The following is a 23,852-nucleotide window of genomic DNA, read 5'->3' as shown; positions in this document are numbered from 1 at the left end:
TTGAATTCACCTTTGAGATACTTCTATGCATTAATGAGATCCCCTCCTCAGACTTCCCTTCTCCAGTCTGAGCAGGCCCAATTCCCACAGTCTCACCTCCTAAGAGGTACTCCAGACACCAAATCATCTTTGTGGCTTCCACTGGACCCTCTCCAGGAGCTCCTTGTCTTGTACTGAGGAGCCCAGAACTGGACACAGCACTCCAGATGTGGCCTCTGTAGGGTGGAGTAGAGGGTCAGGATCACCTCCCTCAGCCTGCTGGCCACACTCTTCCCAAGGCACCCCAGGATACCATTGGCCCTCTTGGCTGCAAGGACACTGCCAGCTTGTGGTCAGCTTTCACCCACTAACACTCCCAGCTCCTTCTCTGCCAAGCTGCTCTCCAGTAGATCAACCCTCAGCCTGTGCTGGTACTTGGGATTATTCTTCCCAGGTACAGGACCCTGCACTGGCCCTAGTTTAACCTCATTAGCTTTTTCTCCGCTCAACTCTCCAGGCTCTCCAGTGGCCCACGATGACTGTGGTCACTTCTGTGACCAGACCCAAACACAGTTTCAAAGCTACACTGGGTCATTCACTGCCACAGAGCCTTTGTGTTTCTGAAAACCTGGCAATCTTATACCCAACCCAATCTTTAAAACCACCGCCCCAAGGCTGCGCTTCCATTCTCCTGTTCCCTTGCAGGCCCCACTAAGAGTGATTTTGGCAGTATCGGTAAGGTAAGCAGGAAGGCCAATGAAGTCCCTTGCAGTTTTACAGCTCATGATGTGTAACAACAGTATGCTCAAAGAAGCACTACTTCAGGTTCCCCCTGTTAATATGCTGGATGGGGAAAAGATGAGCACAAAAATAAAGTGTGCAATATAAAAGGCTCACAAGCTTAAATCACCATCTCCTATTCAATTAAAGGCATTCAGTATTTCTCTACCTTGCAAAAAGCTGTGAATGTGGCTATAGAGAATTTAGAATGGCATCCAGCCACTTGTCACAAAGACCGCTAGAGTATCTTAGCTAGATAATATCCAGTCTTTTATTCCACAATTAACCAACACAAAAGCCCCATCTCAAATCATCTATCTACTTGCTAGAGTTCTGCTGATAGTTGTAGGACTGCTGCTTCAATGGGTACCTCAGCTTAGCTACATAAGATTGGAAGGATTCATTCAGAGAAAGGTATCTTTTGAAGAGAATTGCAGAAATGAGGTATTCAGATAAAAGAGCAGCAGGGCAGATTGCCTGGGGAAAGGTACCTTAGAATCATGCATGGTTGTGAGAGAGGACTGACAACTATTGTGTGTAGTCAGGTGCTAGCAAAAAGCCTGCTATTCAACTTTTCTACATAATTCCATAGCAATACTTTAAAAGAGAACAAATAAAAGGTCTGAGCTACCACTTAGTTTTTCTTTGAAGCTATTTTTCCAGGCACTCTAGTTGAAAAAGTAAAACACTTTAATAAAACCAGACTGACATAAGTATATGAAATATACTCAATTGTCAGTATTAGACTGCAACCTCAAAGTAGGTTTGAAAGTTCAGGTCAAACAGCAAAGAAAGAAAATATGCTGAAAGGTTGGAATAAAAAAATATGATGCAGAAAGGAAGAGCAATAGGTGGAAATGTTTCTAGAACTACAGAAAATAAAGTTTTACTACTTTACTACTTCTTGCTCAGGGCTCTTCTACTTTTGGGAAGAACCAAACCAGAGGAAATACAGTGATTTGAATTATGCACCAGTTCCTTGCTGAAGCAGAACAGCTGCTTGATTCATGTGATTTTAGGCTGAGTCATAGGCAGTTTATGAAATTTGCAGGGAAGCCCCTATTTCAGCTCCCAAACCTGATGCAGCATTGACAATGAGTCAGTTGGGTTACAGCTTCAGCAGCTTTGTGCGAGCTACAGTGCTGCTGCTTTGTTCATAGACTGTCAGTCTTCTGCTGATTTCTTGTGACTGCTATTTTTAGCACCATTTACTAATGGCAGTCCTGGCAGCAAATAACACAGTCTCCCCTTATTTCCACAGTCCAAGTCCTAATTCAGGTTTTTTCTTCTAAATTTGATGTGCACTCAGCCATTGCTGGGACTGTGTGTAATCCTGTCAGCAGAGACTTCTCATGTTCCGGCAGAATTTTGCTTGCTGGAAAAACAGAAATGCTTTGTCAAAACAGATGCAGCCAATTTCAGCTGAAGTGAACATAGCAGCTATCCTTGGCCATAAGGCCTTTCATCGAGGACCCCGCTACCCCTAAGAAATTTTACCTGCCTCTCCTGTCCTTGATTCCAAGCCTGTAACCTGTGTCTTTCAGGATAGCAAGCCATGGTCCAAAGTCAAGGTGAAAACATACATAGTTGCACTTACTTGGCCTGGTATTTTATGCACATTTCCAATTATAAAATTTCTATCATTAATGGAATTCCCTAGACGTGACACAAATAAACACTAGTCTCCATTAAGAAACCTGCCCATGGAAGTTACTCTTGGCTAATTTTTTTATACTGCTGTTCTATACCATGATAACTAATTCTATACCAGAATAACAATTTAATTTTTAATTTAACAAAATAATAATTTTCCCTAGTTTATACAGCACTACAGGCCACAGGGGTAAAGCTTCTAGCACATTGGACTGTTCAGCAGACATTTTGTGCTTAAGGACTTCACATGATCTCAAAAGACTGACATTGTTGTGTCTTCTGTAGTTTTAGTGGAGTTGTTTGTGCCTTACAGCATTTTCTGATGGAAATTATTCCCCTAGCTTCTTTGAAAAGCTTTAGACTCAAGGAGGACATAAGTCACCACCTCTTGGTACACCAACATTAAATTGCAGTTGACAGCCCAGTTCAGTGTTTACTTACCTATGAGTTAATCAGTGGCCTTCCATAACTCTTCCTTGACATGTCACTATTTAGCTTCAGTGATCATTCAGATTTTCCAGCTCTCAGTTTAAAGTTGCAAATCACAGGAAAGAAAAAGTAATGGTTTTTCAAATGGGCTTATAGATTCAAAAGCTTAAAATGCTACAGCTGCTTCAGGAACTAAGTATTCTATTTTCGTTGCAATGCCTGCTTTTTAAAGCAAAATGTTTAAGAGAAGCATAACAGCAAACAAGATACAGAATAGATATGAGGGCTGAAGGACAAAGAAGATGCCAAGAAGTCACTAGACCTTTTGAAAACCAGTTATAGGCCATATAACCATTAAAACATACTCACCCCTTCTTTCTTAAATCAGTGACACGACACTCCAGGTTTCCTGAAATAGTCAGGATCACTCCTTTATTTGCATTGCAATAGCTGTGTCCAGGTTTCCTGAAATAGTCAGGATCACTCCTTTATTTGCATTGCAATAGCTGTGTCTGTGCTTGCCCGGTCTGCACACCCCCACCCCCAGGCAGTTGTGCCGCGGTCTGCATACAGTGATTCAATCCCTGCCTACTTAGGGACATAAAACCCAGGAAATATCACACATCTGTACCAAGGGGAAGATTGTGTGATGCTCTCCAAAGTGAGGGCTGTGACCAAACCCAAGATCCCTAGAACTTCACCTTCACACCTTCATCATCCTCCTTGCAGTTGCTCCTGGATATCCCTGGTGGGTCTCTGCAGTTACAGATGAGCTCACTTGCCCTCCGCTCTGCTGCATTTTCAAGGGAGACGTGCGAGGGCTGTAGTATCACCTCTCACCACGAGATGGTAGGTGTTTCCTGATGGTTAGAGACGATCAGGCTTTTAACAGACCTTTGAGATAGTGAACTTCTCTGCTTCAGAGAAAGCAGAGGCAAAAATAAATAAGGACCAAAAAAACCACCCACTGTTTGCAGGATTGTGAATGACGTAGGGGAAGCTCACATGAATTGGGTGCAAAGACAAAAATAAATTCTCAGCTTGGACTTAAGATATTTTTTACTACTGTAAGGAATTGGGTGCCCCTTTCTTAGCCTAGCTCTTTCCATTAAAGAACTTTTTAGTTATGTAAATTTCTTTTAAGTAATCAACAATATGAAACTTCAGGGTTTTTTTTTTGAGACAAAAAACATTCCCAAATTAAATATTGGGTAATTTTGAAACAAACTCATAATAAAAAAAGAATAAGCAATTTCACATGAATGCGTAAAGTTGTGTATCCATCCCTTGCTGTACACAGATACACAGAACACATTTATTATCCAAGTTACTTGTGCTGATCTTTCAGTGCAATTTAAGAATTTAAGAATCTCTGGCAACTCTCATTATCACAATAACAAATATACATTTCCTCAAATTACTTGCCTTTGAAATTAAGAATCACTGTTTTACAAAGGCAAAATACAGAGACCAAGCTAGTAAGTATGCCCAGCTGTTAATTGCCGCTCTGCCTGTAACAGAGAGTACAGCAACTCTTTCCCAAGGCTGTCTACTTCTCTTTGCCATCAGTTTCTGTCGGATTCTTGCCTCATGGGGGTCAGTTAAGTTTCTTGTAAGATGGAGTCAGTCCCAGTCCTTGGCCAAAATACAGGCAAATACTACTGACTGCACCTCTCAAAGTAAGTTCTTTTAGTGCTGCTGATATTCAGCCTGTTCAACCAGTAGATCCATACCTTCCCTATCCACTTAAGGCCAACCGACCATAGCCATGGAATCAAGACTAGCTGAACTCAGGGACTAGGAAAAGCACTTTTCTGTCAGAAAAAAACCAGGCAAAAAGCTCACATCCTCATTTAATGGTGCTCTGCCCTTCTGTCCAAAACTGAGGCAAAATTTAAAATTTACAAGATATATTGAAAGCAGTTATGAATAACTAATTGCTTTGCCTTCATGGACAGAAGAACATGATCTGCTGGAAAAATTACACAAGTAGGCTGCTCTAAGTTATTATAAATGTCATGCACTTTCTTTGACCTTGTTTGAACAGTTCTTCTGTCTGACAAACAATTTCCAGCTATGTCTGGCCACAAGTCAAGAGTGCTACCCTAGCTTAAAGAACCATAAGGCAGAATTTACATTTCTTTCCTCTTGCTAACAGGTTGACTTGGAACCGTGGGAGGCCATTTGAGACAATGAAAAATATGTAGTCTGTTGCACAAAGCACTGCCCAGGCCAAGCTGCAGCTCTCCATTTTTCAGTATTGGTTCAGGAATAACCTTGATTTTTTTTTTAGTTTCTGCACAAGTTATTTTGAAGCAAGCATCTGGGACCATGCTGACTATGCCTATCCTTTATGGTAGGTTCCAAAGGACAGTCCCAAACCCATCATGCATTCATCTCCACAGATCCAAGGGAAGTGCATGCAGAAAGTATGGCTTTCTGGACCCTGTCACCATTTTGCTGGGGATACCCATAGTTGTCCTCACAGGAAAACTAGGTTCTCCTGGAGCACAGCACTGCAAATTTGTCATTGAAGAACAGTTATTAAGCTCATTTTATCTTACATAACCTTGCAGGAATGATACAATACAGTGGTTTGGCCAGCTTCATAGAAGCCAAAATGGGTGGCAAAGGCCACTGATCATCCTGCAGGCACAGAGACAGCAGGCAAAAAACTGGAAATTCCTGAAGGGAGAGCAGGTCTTACACAGGAACAGGAGAAGGATATCATGGAACAAAACTGATAGCCTAGTAGAGCCTCTTTAGTGTCCAGTATCAGATTGGTTATTAATTCAGGAAAAGTTCACCCCATACAGGTTTCTTACCTCTCTTGGTCAGTAACTCAGCTACAAATTTCTAGATAAATGTATTTGTTCATCTTATCAAAATTAACTCATTTTTCATATGGAAAAGATTTAAAAAATGCATCTTCCTTTCTTCAACAGCAGTATGTGTTGCAAACATAAATGCTTTAAGGCATCGTGAATTTCATATATAAGGTGTTTTTTACACAGAACAACTAATTGATAGTTCAGTAATTCCAAGGTGACTAGTGAGAAGAAAAACAGCTGTTTTCCTAGACGTAATAAAAACAAATACAATAAAGTCAAACATTGACAACTATATTTCTTCTAAAAACAGTACACATTATAACAGAAGACATAAGAATAAATTGAACACTCAGAATCAATATCTTGTAAACAGATATAAAACTAAGAAAAGAGTGCATACATCTCCATTTATGCCATACAAGGAGGAAAAAAATATTTCAAGTATAGTTATGAGTAATCCAGTGTGTGGTGAAGTTTAACACTAACATTTTCAACCTTCAGAGCTGAATTTATACTGAATCCACCTATGAACTCTCAGAAGCAGGTTTATTTCCATCCAGCATGAACTCTTGCATCTGACATTGACTTTTGAAGAGCTTCAAGGGATCAAACTCATCTTCACAAGACAGTTTCCTCAAAATTTTACAGGTTTTACCCAGAAATCAGGAAAGTGGGTATATTTCAATTGAACACCTTGATTCAGGAATGCTACTGCATCATTTCATATTCCCATTCTGATTCTTAGATGAAGAGTCCAGCTCCTAGCTGGTCTGGATCTACCAAAGCACAGCATATTATAATACCACACAGATATACCTGTGGTATGTTGTGGGAGGGAAAAGCGGTGTGCATACATGCCAGCACTCATCACTCAGAAGAACAACTTAACACATGTAGGAAAGACATTCTGTGCTGTCCCTGTGAGCTAGCAAGGGCCTCCTGAAGATAAGGAGAAGCCCCATATCTCTCCTGAAGGAAGACCAAGGTTGTTACCATGGAGAAGGATGAAGGAGAGAAAGTTAAGAGATATGGACTCTGGCTGGCTCACAGAGTTCCCTGATCACCTACTGGGAACTTTGTTTCTCTCTTATGACCAATGGGCACTGAATGTGTATGTTGGATGGGTATAAACATCTTGAAGAAGTATAAAAGCAACGTTGCTGTAATAAATCTCTCTTGCACCCTTTTGATGGAGTAGTGTATTTTTGTACTGTGTTGTGCTCTATAATGACAAACACACAGACATATGAATCTAAATCCTGCTTGCAGTCAGCCCAAGGTGTGGGAATTATGTTGGACAAGCTGCGTTATGAGCTATTTGCACATCAGCAGTGGATGCCTGTGCAGGACCTGAAAGCAGCAGGCAGCCCAGCCACCGCAATAGTCCCCAAAGCTGAATCTAGAGCATCTAACTCAAGACAGAAGATTATTTGCAAAAGTTATGAGCTGACAGAGAGCTGTTGGGAAACACCCAATCTTAGAAGAGAACCATTAAACACTTAAATTCCAGCCCCAACAAGACAGAGCAGTAAAATTTTCTCCTTAAAATACAGCTAGAAAACTAGAGTTCTAAAGAGTAGCAGCTTTTTTTTTGAGGATTAGTTAAAAAAATTCATCACAAATGCCAGTCTTTTCTAAAAAAAATTAGAAATTCAAACCTCAAATTTAGGTCAATTTCTTTACCCTGAAACAAAACTTTCAGCTTCTTGAAGTTGCTAAAACAAAGCTAATTTTATGTCAGTCCAGAACAAGTGCCTGACTTGAAAATGTTAGTCTTTACTTCTAGTTCCTCTGTAACCATATCAGAATCTATAGTAAAGTATTACTAGAGGTCCCTTTTCAAACTCTTACAGTAAGAAACTCAGCATACAGCATTAGACTTCCCTCAAGCTTTGCTACTAATTCTTATTATTTCTACTCAAGAAAAGTAAACAGTGTATCAACCTGCACCCCGTTCTAGTTTTGCCCCACATCTTGACCAGTGCTTGGGTATATACACCTATGTACATACTACATGTCTGAGATGTCAGAAGAATTGTAGGAAAGAGGCCAATTCTGAAACATTTAAAATGTAAAAAGTGTAATTCATACAGAGTCCTTAAAAAAAAGTCAGTCTAAACCACTGTAAGTGCTTTAATAACCATCCACCTGGGTGAATTCAGCTGTTCATTTTCCATTAGAGGGGCTCTAATCAATATATAGTGCTAGTTTCACACAAGACTGCAACTGCCTTGGTGTGGGACAGAAAGCAGGCCAACCCACAGGACTGTAAAGAAAACCACAGCCTGTGAAAAGGGAAGTTACAGTCAATATTAACAATACCCTGTGGTGCCATCATCTCGCACTGCGAAGTGAGAGGGATTTGATACCTGCACTCACAGTGTACAGTGTCTTTAAACCTTTGGAAAGTAATTTTAAACACTGAGCCTTTTAATTGGTTTTTTTGGCCCCTAAAGGTTATGGGTTGAAAAGTCTCTCTGAGTTACATTTCTCTTAGAGTAAATATATAGCCTATGATGTAGTAGCATGTGAGGAAGTATTTTGTTTAACATCTGTTATTGTTTAATGTCTCCTCTTGTTCATAAGAGATAATTTTCTCAAATGTGATGTTGAATATTCAGTTAATTGTAACATTCAAATCCAAACTGCTGCCTGGAACACTGAGGTGTTCCTGTGCCAAAAATAGTGTCACAAAGCTTAAAAAACAACTAAAAAGGAAGAAAGAGGTTCCACCTTATCTTCTACTAGGTAGAACATACAAAATTGTGGAAGGGCTACCAATAAGGCCAAGAGACTTTCCTTCTAACTGTGGCTTTCCCAATAACAGCAGCACACAACTGATATGGTTCACAAGTGCTGCAATAAAACAAGCAGTCTGGCCTTTTCATTCCTTTTCTATTTAGGAAGGCGGTGAACAGCAGCAAAGAAACTGAAGGTATTTGCAGACTCGAGAACACAACCTGGATGATTCCATCCACTTTTGGAAGGTTAACTTTGCAACCCTGAGGGCATAAAGCTTACATTGTGTGTAGAGTAGATAAAGCTTACACAGCATACAAACCCTCAGTACAGGCTTTCTCTCTCTTGCAAGGGAAACTTCCAATGTATCAGTGGTAGCTAGCATTTAACACGTACAGAATAACAACTTTCTTTGACCTAGAAGTCATTCTGGTAGGTTCTATTCCCTCTCTTGGGCCATTCCTCCTCCACCCATTTCAGCAGCACTTTCACAACATCAATTCTCTTATAAAATTTACAGAGATCAATCAGCTGCTCCACAGTCCGGTCACTATTCCGTAGCAAGAATTCCAAGGTGGGACTTTGGGGCTTTTGTTCAAGGAAACACAATTCATCATAAGTCATCCCCCACTTGCTTGCTAAATTTCTCCAGTTTTTCACTGTTGGATGGCAGGGATCCAGCTTTAGCCTCACTGTGTACAACAAGTCCTCATCATTGAGCATGTCACTGATGGTTGGTGCACGGAATAAGCACAAGGAGCAGGTGACATTTTCCTTGCAGGTTTTCTTGAGATCTGCAGTGAAAACCATTACATGGGAAGAAATTAGGATCTATTGCTGTGGTATCACCAGGAACAAAAAGTTAAAAGCATATAAAGTTGAGGAGTATTACGTTTCTTTGAATTGCTTCTGAAAAAGTCAGAATAGCGATATGCAATGCCTCTTCTCATGAAGAGCTCATTAAATTAACTTTCTAAAACTTCTCTCTTCACTACACTCTATTCAAAAGTGGCTTTAATCAAAAAGAAGTAATTTTAAAAGACAGTAAATTACTTTGAAAAGTAATGTATATTTTTACAGAAAATACACAGGATTCCATGCAGTGTATAAGCTGGGATAGTCCCCTTTTTTGTTTTGGAACAATGTCTCTTCCTTGAATCTACCATAATGCCCACTTACATCACCAATAGGATTATGTGTGCATTCTGTGCATCTTGTGTATCTGTGCTGTAGAATGAAGGAAAAGGTTTTGCATTTCTGAGCTGCTACCTTCTTAACAACATGAAATATGTGCACCAGGAAAATCTCTGCTGACAGATCCAAATACAACTAACATCTAGTACTTTAACACAATGAAAAAGTAGATATGTTCCTTTGCTTTGTAAGGGCTCTTGCAAAAAAAACTGTCCCTGTTTTACCAACAAAGTCTATTTTAAAGGTGCATGAGAAAAGGAATAAAGTGCGTACACCTCCACATGCAAGAAAAACAAAAATACCAAGCTGGTGGAAAGAGGAGGTGATATGTTCTAAAATCTGCATCAAATACTGAAAATTGCCTTTTAGATATCACCTACACACCATAGTCAGCATCTCCCCCAAAACTGGGAACAATGTGGTGCTATCAGATTATATTATATATTAATACCCCTTAAACCACATAAAAACCAGTTTGAGTCATACCTCTAGTCAAACTCTAATACCGAGACTTTTAACACTGCAACAGTTTGGGACATGGTCTGAGCATTTTGGCTAAAGATATGATCTTAACTCTCTCTGCTCCTTCTTGAAAGCAGGAAAATCTGGTGTCTCCAAATAGTATATAATGGACCCAGCCTAGAAGCTTTTCATAAAGTTTCTGTGCTACAGCCTGATTGCACAGCTTGAAATCGGGAAGTAGCTAGTCTTACTTCAGATGAAACTCCGTGAAAAAGGGATTGATAGTAATCAAAAGATTGATTTAAAACAACAGAAAACAGTGACACACAATTTACAAGTGCTGTATTAGAGGCCTGAACTGTATCTCTGGCAAAGGATAAATCTGGTAGTTAGTATCACCTACGCATAAGAACAACAGCATCTGTTCAGGCTGTTTGTTTGTGGGATTTTGTTGCCTTTTTTTAACATCAATTATTTATTTTCAGTAATTACTGTCAGATTGTGTGAAAATTCCAGAATATAATGTCTACATGCATGTTCTATTTTATTTTTAAAGAAAGAATAGGCTATTGTTAGTTTTGTAACATTGCTCATCAGATTGTTTTTTTTAGCAGGCCAAGGACAATTTCTGAAGTTTTCAACAAGTTAGGACGTGCAGCAACAATACCGCTGCAAACACAACTTCATACAAATGCTTAGATTCCCTGTTAAAAGGAAACATGTTCTGGTGACATCTTAGCTCACAGGTATTCCACAGGCTTTGCAGCTGTTCTCTACAGGAATATGTATGTTAACTCTTCTGTTCTTCTTGTGCACCCTAAACTTGCTGAACTGAGACAAAACTTTCTTGTTTCCTTCATACCAACCTTTACTTATACAAACAAGGCAAAATGAATATAATATAATCCAATCAAATTTCTGCCTGAGCTTACAGGGCAGGAGAGCACCCTATCTGAATTCATCTTATTTACTCTGGCAGGGTTGCCAGGGTAAGTTTTTCCTCCAATAGAAACAGGGAAGAAGGGCTAAAGAAAACACCTCTGTAAAAGGGCACAGATATAAGTAAACAAAACTAAACCAACCTGCTTCTTGTGCAATACCATCCAGAAGACTATCAAAAGCATCATAAAGAATCCTGCTTTTCTAAGGTGCTCCTGTGCTAGACACTGACAAGCACTACCCAACTAATCGCATGATCCTAATGCTACCTGATAGGACAAGCTGCCTTACCAATAGGAAACTCTCAGTTTCTTACTGTTGGACTAAGAGAATTGTACATCATACACCCCTCCCCAGCAGAACTCTCACAAATGATGGGATAAGCACTCACAGCCTACTGCCAGCTTCTGCTCTCTCCTGACAGCTATTCACACACCACTTCCAAAGGCAGAGGTATTAAATGTACTTGGAAAGCCCAAGTTGCATATTTTGTATGGTTGGCATTATTGATCACCATCTTCTTAGAACAAAGAGGAAGCTGTAAATGACACTGGTAAGGGAATGAGCTCCATAAGCACTAAATATCCAGGCAGTTATTTGTTATGACAAATAGCAGTTTTTAAAAAAGCACTTTCAAATAAAACCTAGGAATAAAATATGGAGAACAATAAAGTTGACAGATTACCTGAAAGTGATTCATCAGTATGGTTTTGTGTGTCTTTGTCTTCTGGCTACAAAGCAAAAAACAAATATAAAAATAAAACTTTGTAACTGAACACCAGAATAAGTATTTGACTAATTTACAACCGGCAGGAGATTATTTAGAAGAATCCCCAGCTACTTGTAAAATTAGACAGGGAATATACATATAGTTTTGAGGAATTGCTAACAATCTGGAGTCTTTTCAGGCAGCATTTCCATGCTTTGGCTCATAAAACTGCCCTGTTGGTTGTAGGCACTGAACAACAGCATTTTTATTAATGATATGCTATAGCATTGCATCTTTTAACTAACTCTCAAACACCCAAAAGTTATTTAACAATACATATAGTTTGATTTAAAAGATTTTAAAAATGTTTTGCAATGTAAAAATCAAGAATTTTGTAACCAGCAGTAAGGGATTGTTTTGTTGATCTAGGCAAAGGGGAGAATTTTTTTTATTTACAAACTTTTTTACATACCTAGGAAGCTTTTATAGACAACAGGTGGAGGTGAATATTTTTGCAGCTCACATCTAACCCTCCCCCTATTTGAAGTTAACATTCCCTCAAATGATGTTTCGTCTGCTAATCAAACATAATGAAATTGCTTAGCAGCCTGAGACTGTAACACACGTTGTAACATTTAAATTCTACTAGTTAGCAACCTCTAAAAACTGGAAGGACAGCCCCTCGATTGTAGAACTGCGGGGAAACTGCAGCTGCCCTTACTTTAACTATGCAGGTGTGGAGCCAGGTGAAATAGCTTTCTTCTGTTGAGGATTTAAAGATGAAAGTAGAAGGGGATTTTCCCCTTAGATAGCTGCAATGAAGTATTGTTGATCTTTTTGTATTGTGTCATTCTTCTGAAACAGCAGGCTTCTTAATTTTGCAGGTTATGCATACAAACAAAAGTCAATATATGGGTAACAATATAGTGTAATAAGATGCTCTAGTCCAACCTGCTACACCTTCTTTACTCAGAAACCCACTAAAAATAGAATACAGGCAATTTCAGTTGCTGTGGTGAACTTGCATGCATTCATGATCTAATTATAAAGAAGGTGAACTCTCTCCAAAATATTTACAGACTTTGTTAAGAAAGGAAAAATTTGCATACTGTTTTCAGTATTTCTTTACTCCCTGAAAACTGCAAGACCACACATGCAACATCAAAATGTCTGCTGTCTGCTCAAGAGAGATCTAACACTGCACATGCCAATTGCAACTGAATAAGCCCTGCCATTATCTTCTAGCAGTTTACTTTTCTGCCACAACAGCTTTATCTGGACAACGCTTTTTAAACACAAAGTTGGCCTTCATGGCAACATGTGAGCACACACAGTTTAAAAAAATTAAATCTGAAGTTCCTGATTATAGTAATTGTCTCCACTCCAACAAACACCTTAAAAAGGCAGAATGTTATTACTGAGCCTCAAGGAGAAAATTCCCAGAAGAGTAACTCATTGGGGAGAATGAGGAATGTCTCAGGACAGCTCAGCCTCCCCAGAGATCTACTCCAAAATAAACAAATAAGCAAATTAAAAAAAAAAAAACAACAAACTAAACAAAACAAAAAATCCACACCAAAAAAAAAAGAAAAGCAGATACTATTCATTTAACTACTGTACTGAACCTCATTTCTCAGACTTTATCAATTCATTGAAGTTCAAACCTTACTGTGAAAGCCAATGCCTAAGTGCCCTTATGTCACTATTCATGCCTTATGAGAGATAAAAAATAAAAGTGGGTAGTACTGCAAAAAGTACCAAGAAATGTAGTGATACTTACTTGTGCCATACATCTGTTTTCAAAATTCATATTTTTACTGATCAGTCATTATCCAGTTTATCAAGTCACATGCACTCAAGTTTATTCAAGATCATTTTCTTGTAATGTAATTGCAATAAGACAATGTAGTGTTACTGCCAGGGAAATGAAGGCATTAAGCAAGAATATTTTTTTCCCACAGTGAAGATCCAATCATCCTCTACAGGTCTAATCAAAGCCATAAACTTATGTGCAGTCTGCAGGTAAGCAGAAAGTTTTCCAGCTCTGTGGAACCATTACCACCCCAATACACTGAATTATCTTTATAGTGATTCTAAGTTGCCAACAAATGCTCTCTTCTTGATGATGGGAAGGAATGGTTACCTCCATCATCTGCGAAATGCATACCAAACCCATGTTTGTTTCTGATGGAATTCAGCTGGGACTTTGGCATTAGGAACTCCTTTTAATTCTTCATCTTGCTGGAAAATGCTCATTCATTTCTCTTCTCCAAGTTTTCTGCTCAACCCAAAGAGAATCAACTTGAAATTCAGCAAAAAACACTCACTTGAAATATGATAACCATGGAGCATGGGAGTCACTCATCATTGCCCTTCTGATGGTCATGAAAGATGTCACAAAAAGTGGACAATGTTTCAACTATGGGAAGAGCAGTGTCCCAAAATCAAAGCAAAAACCATCTAATGCCTCCCTAAAGACAAAATCTAGGTTTCCTTACTTCTTCTCTGCCTGGCTTTATTTTCACCAGGAAATATTTTCATCAGAGGGACAGCACGCATGACAAAGCTTTAGCACTTTGCTGGCTCTTCTTCAGAACATCTATACATTGATCAAAACCTATTTAAACTATAAAGTACATGTTAATGATAAAATAATCTCTTTTTTTGCTCTTCTCCACAAAAGCCCCCTTCATTGAACTCTTGAAAAGAAAGCAAATTTCTGGTCTGTTTTACTGAATAATTTTGTGCTCTCCAGATATATTCTGAAAATATACTTATTTGTTAACATACTTACTGAATTAACAGCAGTAACTTAGTTCATGTTCAAGTATCATTTTTCTTACCTGTTGTATTAGGCCAGAATCTGATGTAAGGGTCTTGATGTTCACAGATGCAATTTCCAAAGTAACTTGATCTGTTAGGTATTCCTCATCTAAGGCAAAGAGTGTGAAACACTGGTCTTCCACTCAGACACAAATTTAAATAGTAAGAAGTAATTTATGTTATCAACCATAAATTATAGTATAGTTGTCTAACACAAAAAATATAACTCCATATCATGATCAAATGCTGAGAATTGCTGGATTAAAAGCCCAAAATGTTAAGTCAGCAGAGTCTGTAACAGTCATGCAGAGCATGACTGTGAGAAGAAATATAAACCTTGCAGAGATTAGATATTAGAGTAGCAGTTGTTTTCTAAACAAACATCACACTATTTTTAAAGCAAGAGTAATGTTGTTCTTTCGGAAAGCTGACTACAGAATATTAACTGCATCAACACAACAAAATAGGCTGAAGATGTCACAAGTCACTCTAATTTTTGTTTTGCTTTTCTCATCACACTTAAAATGACAGTTAAAATAAGTATTGCATAAATACTTATCTTTTATTCTGCCCCTTTGTGAACTGGACTCATCCTAGTGATTCCTACTACACAGGAATTTGCTGAAGCACTGAAATAATCCATTTCAAAGTGTGTTTATCAACAGCCCTGGGAGTCCACTGAAAGGCACAGCATTCCCTAGTACAGCACAAATTCTACTAACTTTTCAAGCATCACTTCAGCCCTCAAAATGGGATACAAAGGATACATAAACCCTTTGTGGACCTTGTGCACTCTGCATGATTAGTAAGGTCCTCCTCATCAAACTATTTGCATAATTCCCCTGAGTCAGGTGCTGACCAACCATTAATACAAGCTTAAAAAGGGTTATATTCTACATGTTTTTACACACAAGAACACTGCATGGGGGTGACTACATTTGTAGCACTGGTATGTTTCCATTTGTTGTTTGTTTAGTGGCAAGATCTCATTGAAGAACCTCTACAATATTTTCTTAACTCACTCAAGAAATTGATCCGGATCAAAGAATTTATCCTTACACTTGCAAGAAAAAGAAAACCAAAAATCACTATTCTTCTCTTTTTCTGGTTTTATAAGACTGATGGAAGAGATTTCATCCCCAGTGATGTCAATGTTTGGTAGAGGATCATCATTATTCTTTATGACTCTAGGTCCAGAGACAACAACAACCAAAAAAAACACCAAAAAATCCCCACAAACAAAACAAAACCATCAAAATCCCAAAACCAAACAAAAAAAGAAAAAAAAAAACCCAACCAAAATAAAGTCTGTCTGAAAATGCAAAGCATGGGCATCAAACCTGTGAAAAGAATATGTGTGAAATTGTGAAATTTATTCTATATTTGAGTGGAAATAGAGTTATTATCAAATCGTGATAAACACTAAGGCAACCTCTGCAAGATAAGAAGTTCCCTCAAATCTATTTTATCTCATAATCAGTAAAGGGTGCCAAGAACTTCACTAAGTTATGGCTCCAAAACAGCCCATTAATTAATTGACCAATAAAAGATACAGACAGCCCCTCTCACCAATGTACTGTCAGTTCAAACATTAAATCTGAAACAAACATAATTGTTATACAGAATCAGACCAGCACATCTGTTACAATTTTTAGTTGACAGACTCATACTTCTAAGTTGGTTTTTTAAATAGAAATAACTATGAAATACCATTCTCAGAGAAATAATGAATTTACAGAAATGAAGAGAATACTAAGAGGTATTTGTATCACTTTCAAAGGGGAAATGTCAAGCTATATTAGTAATTACATCTTCTTACACTTAGTAAGAGGAAGCAAAAATAAAAATCAAATATAAACCAAGTGTACTTCCTTTTTACAGAAAGTGCTGACCTTTCTACTTATGTCTTAGCTTTCCTTTTTAAATCAGGTGCATTTAATTTTGGACTTTAAACAGCCCTGGCAAATTTGAAATTTATGAATTTATCTAATTAATTTTGAGGAAGATCTAATGTCACAGGTGAAATAAAAAGCAGAACATGGAAAAGAATGTTCTAGTGTAATTGCTTTGGTGCAAATAAAGAATTTTGAAGGACCAAACCACCTGCCTGCAAGCAAACAGAAACTAGTTTGACTTCATCCCACACAATCCTTCCCTGCTGAGCAGCACTTCCGAAGAGCACTCATTTCCTCTGCCTGGCTTTCTCAAACCCTAGAATAATGCCCAGCTTTTCTTTAACCCCAGTGATATACTGTTCCCACTCCTCATCACGAGTTTCCATTGTGACAAGCCTGGTTTCCTATGGCTGTCCCACTGCAGACCTGCTGTGCAATACAGGATGGAGAAGACATTACCTGCAGAGTGCTCCTCAAGCAAGCCCCTGCCAGGGCATTCCCTGGACAAAAGTCAATGGCCAAGCCTGGGATGACAACAAAAAAACCCACCCCACACATCAAGGAAACATAAGGAAGACATTCACTGTGTGTAATCCATGTATTTTTCTTCAGAACCTGCACTCCCTCACTCCTTTTTCAGCAAGGAGAGGCAGGAACCTTGTGCAGAGTAGACCTAATAGTAGGTTCCCCGGTAGATGGTATTAAACCAGCTGAATGTAAAAGATGGCATGAAGAGTTGACAGGTTATAAGGCTGGGAATGCAGTCAGAGGCAAAAGACCTGGAAGGTATTTCTTGATTTTATTTCTGACAGCATGAAGGCACTGGTAGTCCCTTCAAAGTCACCATCCAACATCATGATGTCTCTATTATCTGTGGTCTGAACCCTGTCTTTCAATGTTACCACTGTATTTTCCTTTCAGATCAAGAACCCAGGTCTTCTGATGATATTTTTGGAGTGACTTTAAGATCAAAACTAAACTTGGGAAGGAATTTTCAAAAGTTAGATAAACACACCAAATTGACCTCAAAAGTAAAGAGGGCATTACATTTAAAGCACAAATATGTAGAAAAAGCATGAGTATTTTAATCTGTTGGGTAACACCACTGTTTTTATTGCAGATAGCAACAGATCAATGATATCTGAATAGACAGAATTCACAATACTTACCTTTAGGTACTCCTGTGTCTTGGACAGGATATTTTTCTGTCTGTCACAAAAAGGCAAGAAACACAAGATGTTTGTTATTTTGAGTGTAATTGTGCTGGGGAAAGAGTAGTTATATACTCTTTATGTACTTTTGTAAGTGCACAGTTATAGTTGTATCTCTCAAGTTGCTACTAGTTGATCTGTTCACCATCAGATACAGCAACACTCTTCTGTGGGAAACTGAGATGTTACTAACACTGCCAATTAGCACTTGAAGAAGTAATAGAGATTGCTAGAGATTGCTGCTTTGCTACGGTATTTTTAAAGCTATTTTTAGTGAAAAAGTAGAGTTTAGGAAAGAAATTTTGCACCGAAGTAGCAAGATAACTTTGAAAAGGTAATGCAGGCCAGGAGGAACAGACATGGCTGCAAATTCTTTTAGCAGATTAAGCTTTTAATAAAATGTTACTGCATCGAAAGAAAAAGAAATATTTTCCCCTTCTGCTCTAAACTTGCACACCTGATTAAGAGGGAATAGGAAGCAGTTACTACTGAGTTTAAAGAGACAAGTACTAATTCCAGGGCATGACATCACTTATCATTATATCTGACATTTACCTCCTTCCCTATGGCTCTCACCCTTACATGACAGTAGGTCTGTCTTTTACAGAAAGCCACATTTTAAAAAGTTTTCACAGAATTTCATATTACTCCCACCTGGGCAGGAGCCTGGGATGTTTGAGATGCCGACACAAGCGGTGCTCGTGTGCCAGCGAGCACCAGAGGGCGCGGTTTGGTCCCTCCCGAGGCTCAGCCAGGCCTGCCTAAGGCACTGCTCTTGGATCCTACCTTTCCATTATTAGATTCAGCTACAGGAAGTAGTAACAGCTTAGTAGCGTTGAAATTTTAAGCCCTAGGTGGGTTATTTTATCCGTTCAAACTATGTAGACAGAAGAATGTCAGTGCTAATTTTTCTCAGTTGTGGGACTTTTTTAAATTAAAGAGATGTCACAGCCACAGCCTTTGAAGGTTATCCCATGGGCAGCTTCACTAATAATACCATCCAGTTCAGTTGATATACATGTTGGTATTTTTATTTACACTTTGACTGCACAGGTTAATTTATTAAGGCTTTTTGTGCAGTCATATCTTGTATATACACTGACAGTGTGAATTAGCATCTTTGAATGTTTTCTCTCACTGTGGCATCACATAACCATAGAGAGCTATAATGATTTCAACTGCACTAGACCAGAAACACATACCATTGTTAAGGAAAGAGTGCTTGGATCTGTATCCTCCACTGGCTCTTTTGCTTCATGATCAGCTGGAAAAAAGAAAACTTTATCACTGCATAGTCATTAAAGTATTTCTTCCAGTTCATATTTTGCTTCTTGGTCTGACCAAGGTAAAACACAACTATACAGCCATTACATGCATTATGTCATATTTCCACAAGAAAACATGACAAACTGCAAAACGTCAGAACTACTAGCACAGACATTAGAAACTACATGTAATAAGGACACCCGACTCTAACCTAACAAAAGATAGACTTCAACTAAAATCTCAAAGTATCTTTAGTGGAAAAAAAAATCACAAAACATGCCAGCAATAAATACTAAAATTCAGTACATTTTCTAAAAGCTAAGTTCTGTTCTCCTATTGACAGCATTAAAATTTTTCCTCAAAAATTAATTCAAACAGGAAACGAACATACCCACTACAACAAAAATTAATACTAGATTGAACATCAGATTACAATATAAAATTGAAAACACTCATTTAAAAATATTTGAGCAAAATATTAATTATTTGTATACAAGAGAACAGTAAAAATCAACTATATTAATATCAAGAGAATCAAAACATGAATCTTCAAAGTACCTGCAGGTGAATCATGAAATGTTAACCCCTCTGCATCAATGGCTAAATTGACAAATACTAGTGGGATACTGACCACAAGTGCACAGAGAATCTGAAACAAATCTCATACAGAAGACAGGATTCACAAAATTACTCCTATAATTTAACATCATCCTGCCATATTTTTCAGAAATCTCTTCTGTTGATAAGAATAAATTTTTTCAAAAATTGAAAAACATTTTAAATTATGTGGTAAGATCTTCATTCTTGTCACTCTTACTCTAAAAGTCACTTACTGCAAGTACACATTAAGTTTCCAGCAGCAACAAGTAAGACATGATTGTAATCAGTATTTGGCGACTACCTTCTTTGGAATATAAAAACCATTAGATTTAGAAGAAAGTCACAGAAATTAACTACAAAGCACACATTATCAACACTGAGCCCCAAAACAGAACAGAAGTTACACAGACATTATTCTAACCAGCTCAAATTTAGTATAGCTGCTTATTTGGGGACCCATTCCTCCATATCTACTCAATATAACAGAACAAGCTGGAGCAATAACCAATGCAAGACAGCACAATAAACTGAAAATTTTAAAAGTGGCAGCAGGAAGTCAGAGTTGTGCTCCCTCCTGCTTCTGTGAGGCAGCCCCACCAGCAGCAGTTCCTGGGCCTCCCTGAGATTCCATGTAAAGCCTTTCTCAGCACTAGAGCCCCCAGGAAATCCACAGGCATTGTCCAAGCAGGTGGCACATGATCAGATGACAAGGGCTGAGCACAGTCTTTGCACACTGAATGTTTAAAAAAGGCAGGGGCCTATGAAACTGCAGTTGAGCATTGTTCACAATGCAAATTTGGAAGCCATATGCAGAAGAGGAAAACAAACAAACAAAACCCCCATGTTCTTGTCACATGTCTTTTTTCCTACATATGAAATCCCTGCTCCAGAAACATGGTATTAACAAAATATTCTGGATAAAGCCTGCCCTGATAGCAACAGTCAGCACAAACTCTCAAATGCAGAGGAGTTGAGAGTCACTGGGACATGGGAAAATACAATAAGCTGGCATAAGACATTGCTTGAGGGTAGGGCCAAAAATAGAGGCTCCTAGTGGGAACTGCAGTGGAAAACTGCAGAGGAACTGGGCAAAGAGAAGCCCACCCAGTAAAGGAAAGCTGAAAAACAAGGAGGCACTGGGAGCAAAAGAAAGGCTCTAGGGAAGAAGGCCAGCCCAGGCATCCTTAGTCTCCTTATTTTCCACTCAAAGCCAATGGCAAAGCATGCACCTTATTGTTGGTTTATTCTGGAGGCCTTTCTGCTCCTCCTTACAGATTCTTAGATGAATTAAAAAAAAAATAGGAACCAGCCAAACAAATAAAACAACCCCCAGAACTTCCTTTTTCCCTTGTAAGAGGAGCCTTGAGGCAGGTGAAGGCAGACCCCATAGAATGTCCAAGCCTTGGTGAACCTCATTGGCTACTGCAGCTATATAAGGGCTCTGTCCCCATCTTCTCTGTTACATCTCCATTTCACCACCAAGGTTTTGACACTGGTAACTTACTTTCCACAACCCAGTGGGAAGCACTGAAAAAACTGGAGAAGCTTAGAGAAAACAGGCATTTGAAACAAGGACTTGATAGACCCAAGGGTATCTTTACAAGAGGTGATGGGGTACAAGGGTGGTACCTCCTCTCACTCCTGCTTTCTAGGTCTCACACATAAACACAGTCATGAGAATCTGCATCTTTCTTGCTTAGCATCCATCCTGAAAAGTATTTTTAAATTGTATTTCATTTTCTATACCTCAATTGCTTCCCTTTATTTAATAGTTCTTCATGAAGAATAGTAATTTCCATTGTTTTGTTTAGGCTGCAGACTACTACCAAGTCCCCAGGTTTTTTATAAGTGGCACGGAGGTGTATGAATATTTGCACCTAAGATTAAAGACTCCACCTATTGGGCTGCAGATGATTCACCAGGGTCTTGTTGACCACTCATAGTAGGCAGATAATCTGAAAACCACAGAGCTAGTATTTTATTGTGAATAAGGCAATTTGAATGTCCTTTCTCCCTTTCCCACACACATCTGCCCCAACATTCCACAGCTCATGTCATAGAGCTGGACACAGGTGCATAAAGCAGTAAAGAGGAAAGTTCTGTGTTTATCTCAGATGTAAACCATGCACAGTTTTGCATGCTGAAAGGCCAACAGGAACTGAGGGTATCATCTGACTGACTGTCTGATTTCATAGTTATTTTAACAACATTACCTGGGATCCCTCAAAAATTACTACCCTGTACTCACCCCAACAGGATACAGACACTGGACCACATTTACTTCCCCACCCTTCTGCAGGGAGCCACAAGTGAGTTGACTCAGATGGACATAAATCAACATGTGCACATTGACTCGGACAGACACAAATCAGGTTCAGTGGTTGCTCCTGAGGTTCATTTCTGCCATGCAGCACCTGCATGCTGCTCAGCAGCTGCCACAGCTCTGCCAGGGCCCACTCAGTATGACCAGTCTGCAAGAGGAGCAGCAGACTTGTACCAATGCCCACCTTTTCATTCTGCCCAATACCGCTGCTACAATGAGGATGCGATGCTCTGCACTTACCAGTGCGAACAGTTTTTCTGCTTTTCACCCTTGCATTGGAAGGATGTCTTAAAGCAAGTTTTAGAGACCTCAGGATTTTGACCTTTAAGCAGGAGGGGGCTCACAAAGCACCAAGTAGCAGAGACAGTGTTCCACTCTGTTACAGTTGTACTCTGCAAGTCTTGACACCACCAGTAGTGAGTGAAGCACCTGAGATCGGTTGTAGTTACATAGTTCAACCATGCATGTAAGACCTTTTCCACACCAAGGCTGGGCATACACATTAATAGTTTAACTTAGCACAACTTAAACAATTAATCACTAATACTAATGTTGCTCATAGAGATGAACTCTGACTAAACCCGAATAAAAAATGTTGCTTTGACTAGAGGCATATGAATTTTAGATTTGAATAGGAGAAGAGGCTATGGCAAATTATACTAGAATTATACTATTCAGTACCCTGAAAAGCCCAAGTCCCTCAGCACTTGTGCATTTTTGTTTACTGTCAATTACTCAAAACTTTGTCCCTGTCTGAGCAGATAGCCAAGGAAAAATCTGTGATGCTGGCATGCCACAGGTGAGGTGCTTAAAAGTCATTTGCACCATTACCATGTAAGTTAATGCACGTGGACTTCGTAGCCACCCGAGCTCTGGGCTTCTAAGAAAACGCCTTTTAAAAAGGTATTTTGAACGTGCTGTTAACTAGCGCAAACTAACACGCTAAATACTGGAGCAGGCTTGACAAGACAAGTTACACTAAATCACATCAGCAGAGCACATGATAAATTATTACCGTACTTAACTGGCGTGTGCGGAGGGGGAAGGGAGCAACTTGAAAACTCTTTTCCACCCGGCCGGGTGTACGCTCCTCACCTGGCTCCCAGGAGCCGCGGCCCCGGCTCCGCCCGGCCCGGGATGAGCGCCGCGGGCCGCCCTCCACGCATCGCCCATCCCGGACCCCCGCGGGCCCCGGCAGCGGCCGCCGCCCCTCAGGGCATCCCCGCCCTCCCGCCCAGCTCCCCGCGGTGCCCCGGCCTCACCTGGCGGCAGCGGGTCCTGCGGAGCGGCCATGGGGCGCGGCGCTCCCGCGGCGAGGAACGCGATGTGCCCGGAACCGCCGCTCCGCCGCGCCGCCCCCTTCCTGCGCCGCCCCGCCGCAGGTAGGGCGCTCCGGCAGGGACGGAGCCAGGCAGGTCGGTCCCACCCATGGCCGTCCCGGGCGCCACGGCCGCCGCGGTAGGAAGCGCGTCTGCCGGGAGCCCGCATTTCCCAGCGGGAAATACCACGGATACGTCGGGTTAAATCCTCCCTCACTCAGGTGCTCCCCTGACTGAAAACGCCGTGTTTCGCTGAGACCACAGACACAGAGTGCACGGACCACTCGTCAAGAAGTGCTAGTTCGGATTTAAAAGTGAGCTACTTCAGCAGTATGAAATCAAGTGCTCGCTGTCCTGTTCTTGTGGACATTTACGAGCCTAAATCACTGCCTTCCGATAGAGAAAGGCGATCTCCATTAGGGCTGAAGGTGCATTTGCAGGTGGCTCAACACGTACAGAGAGTTTACAAAAGCAAGTACTGAAAAGCAACAATCATAAACTGCACTGGTTTCTCACAGATATTTAAAATTTGTCCTCTTATGCTACAGGCACATCTAATACCATGACAAAGTCAAATCTTTGTATGCAATTGCTTTGGAACGCCACTGTCATTTCTGGCAAATTCTCTCACTTATGGTTTCGATGTAAAGTAATACAGGCTTATTAAATGGGGTCTGTGCATTAAACCAATTTCTAAATA

The 23,852-nt window shown here is 39.8% G+C and overlaps 1 protein-coding gene across 1 annotated transcript; it reads right to left on the bottom strand.

The window, feature by feature from the left end:
- Positions 1 to 6,087: 6,087 nt before the first annotated feature.
- Positions 6,088 to 23,175, bottom strand: EDARADD (EDAR associated death domain). Its single transcript, XM_030945374.1, has 6 exons — positions 23,096 to 23,175; positions 18,847 to 18,908; positions 17,603 to 17,642; positions 14,559 to 14,647; positions 11,692 to 11,737; positions 6,088 to 9,205 (listed from the first exon to the last, which is right to left on the bottom strand). Exons 1-6 carry the CDS (start codon positions 23,124 to 23,126, stop codon positions 8,829 to 8,831), a joined length of 645 nt encoding a protein of 214 aa, XP_030801234.1. The 5' UTR covers positions 23,127 to 23,175; the 3' UTR covers positions 6,088 to 8,828.
- Positions 23,176 to 23,852: the final 677 nt, after the last annotated feature.

Source organism: Camarhynchus parvulus, chromosome 3 (assembly GCF_901933205.1).
Source record: "Camarhynchus parvulus chromosome 3, STF_HiC, whole genome shotgun sequence".
NCBI classification, from domain to species: Eukaryota; Metazoa; Chordata; class Aves; order Passeriformes; family Thraupidae; genus Camarhynchus; species Camarhynchus parvulus.
Note: the sequence above shows the minus strand (reverse complement) of the source record. Positions and strands in the feature narration are given on the sequence as shown.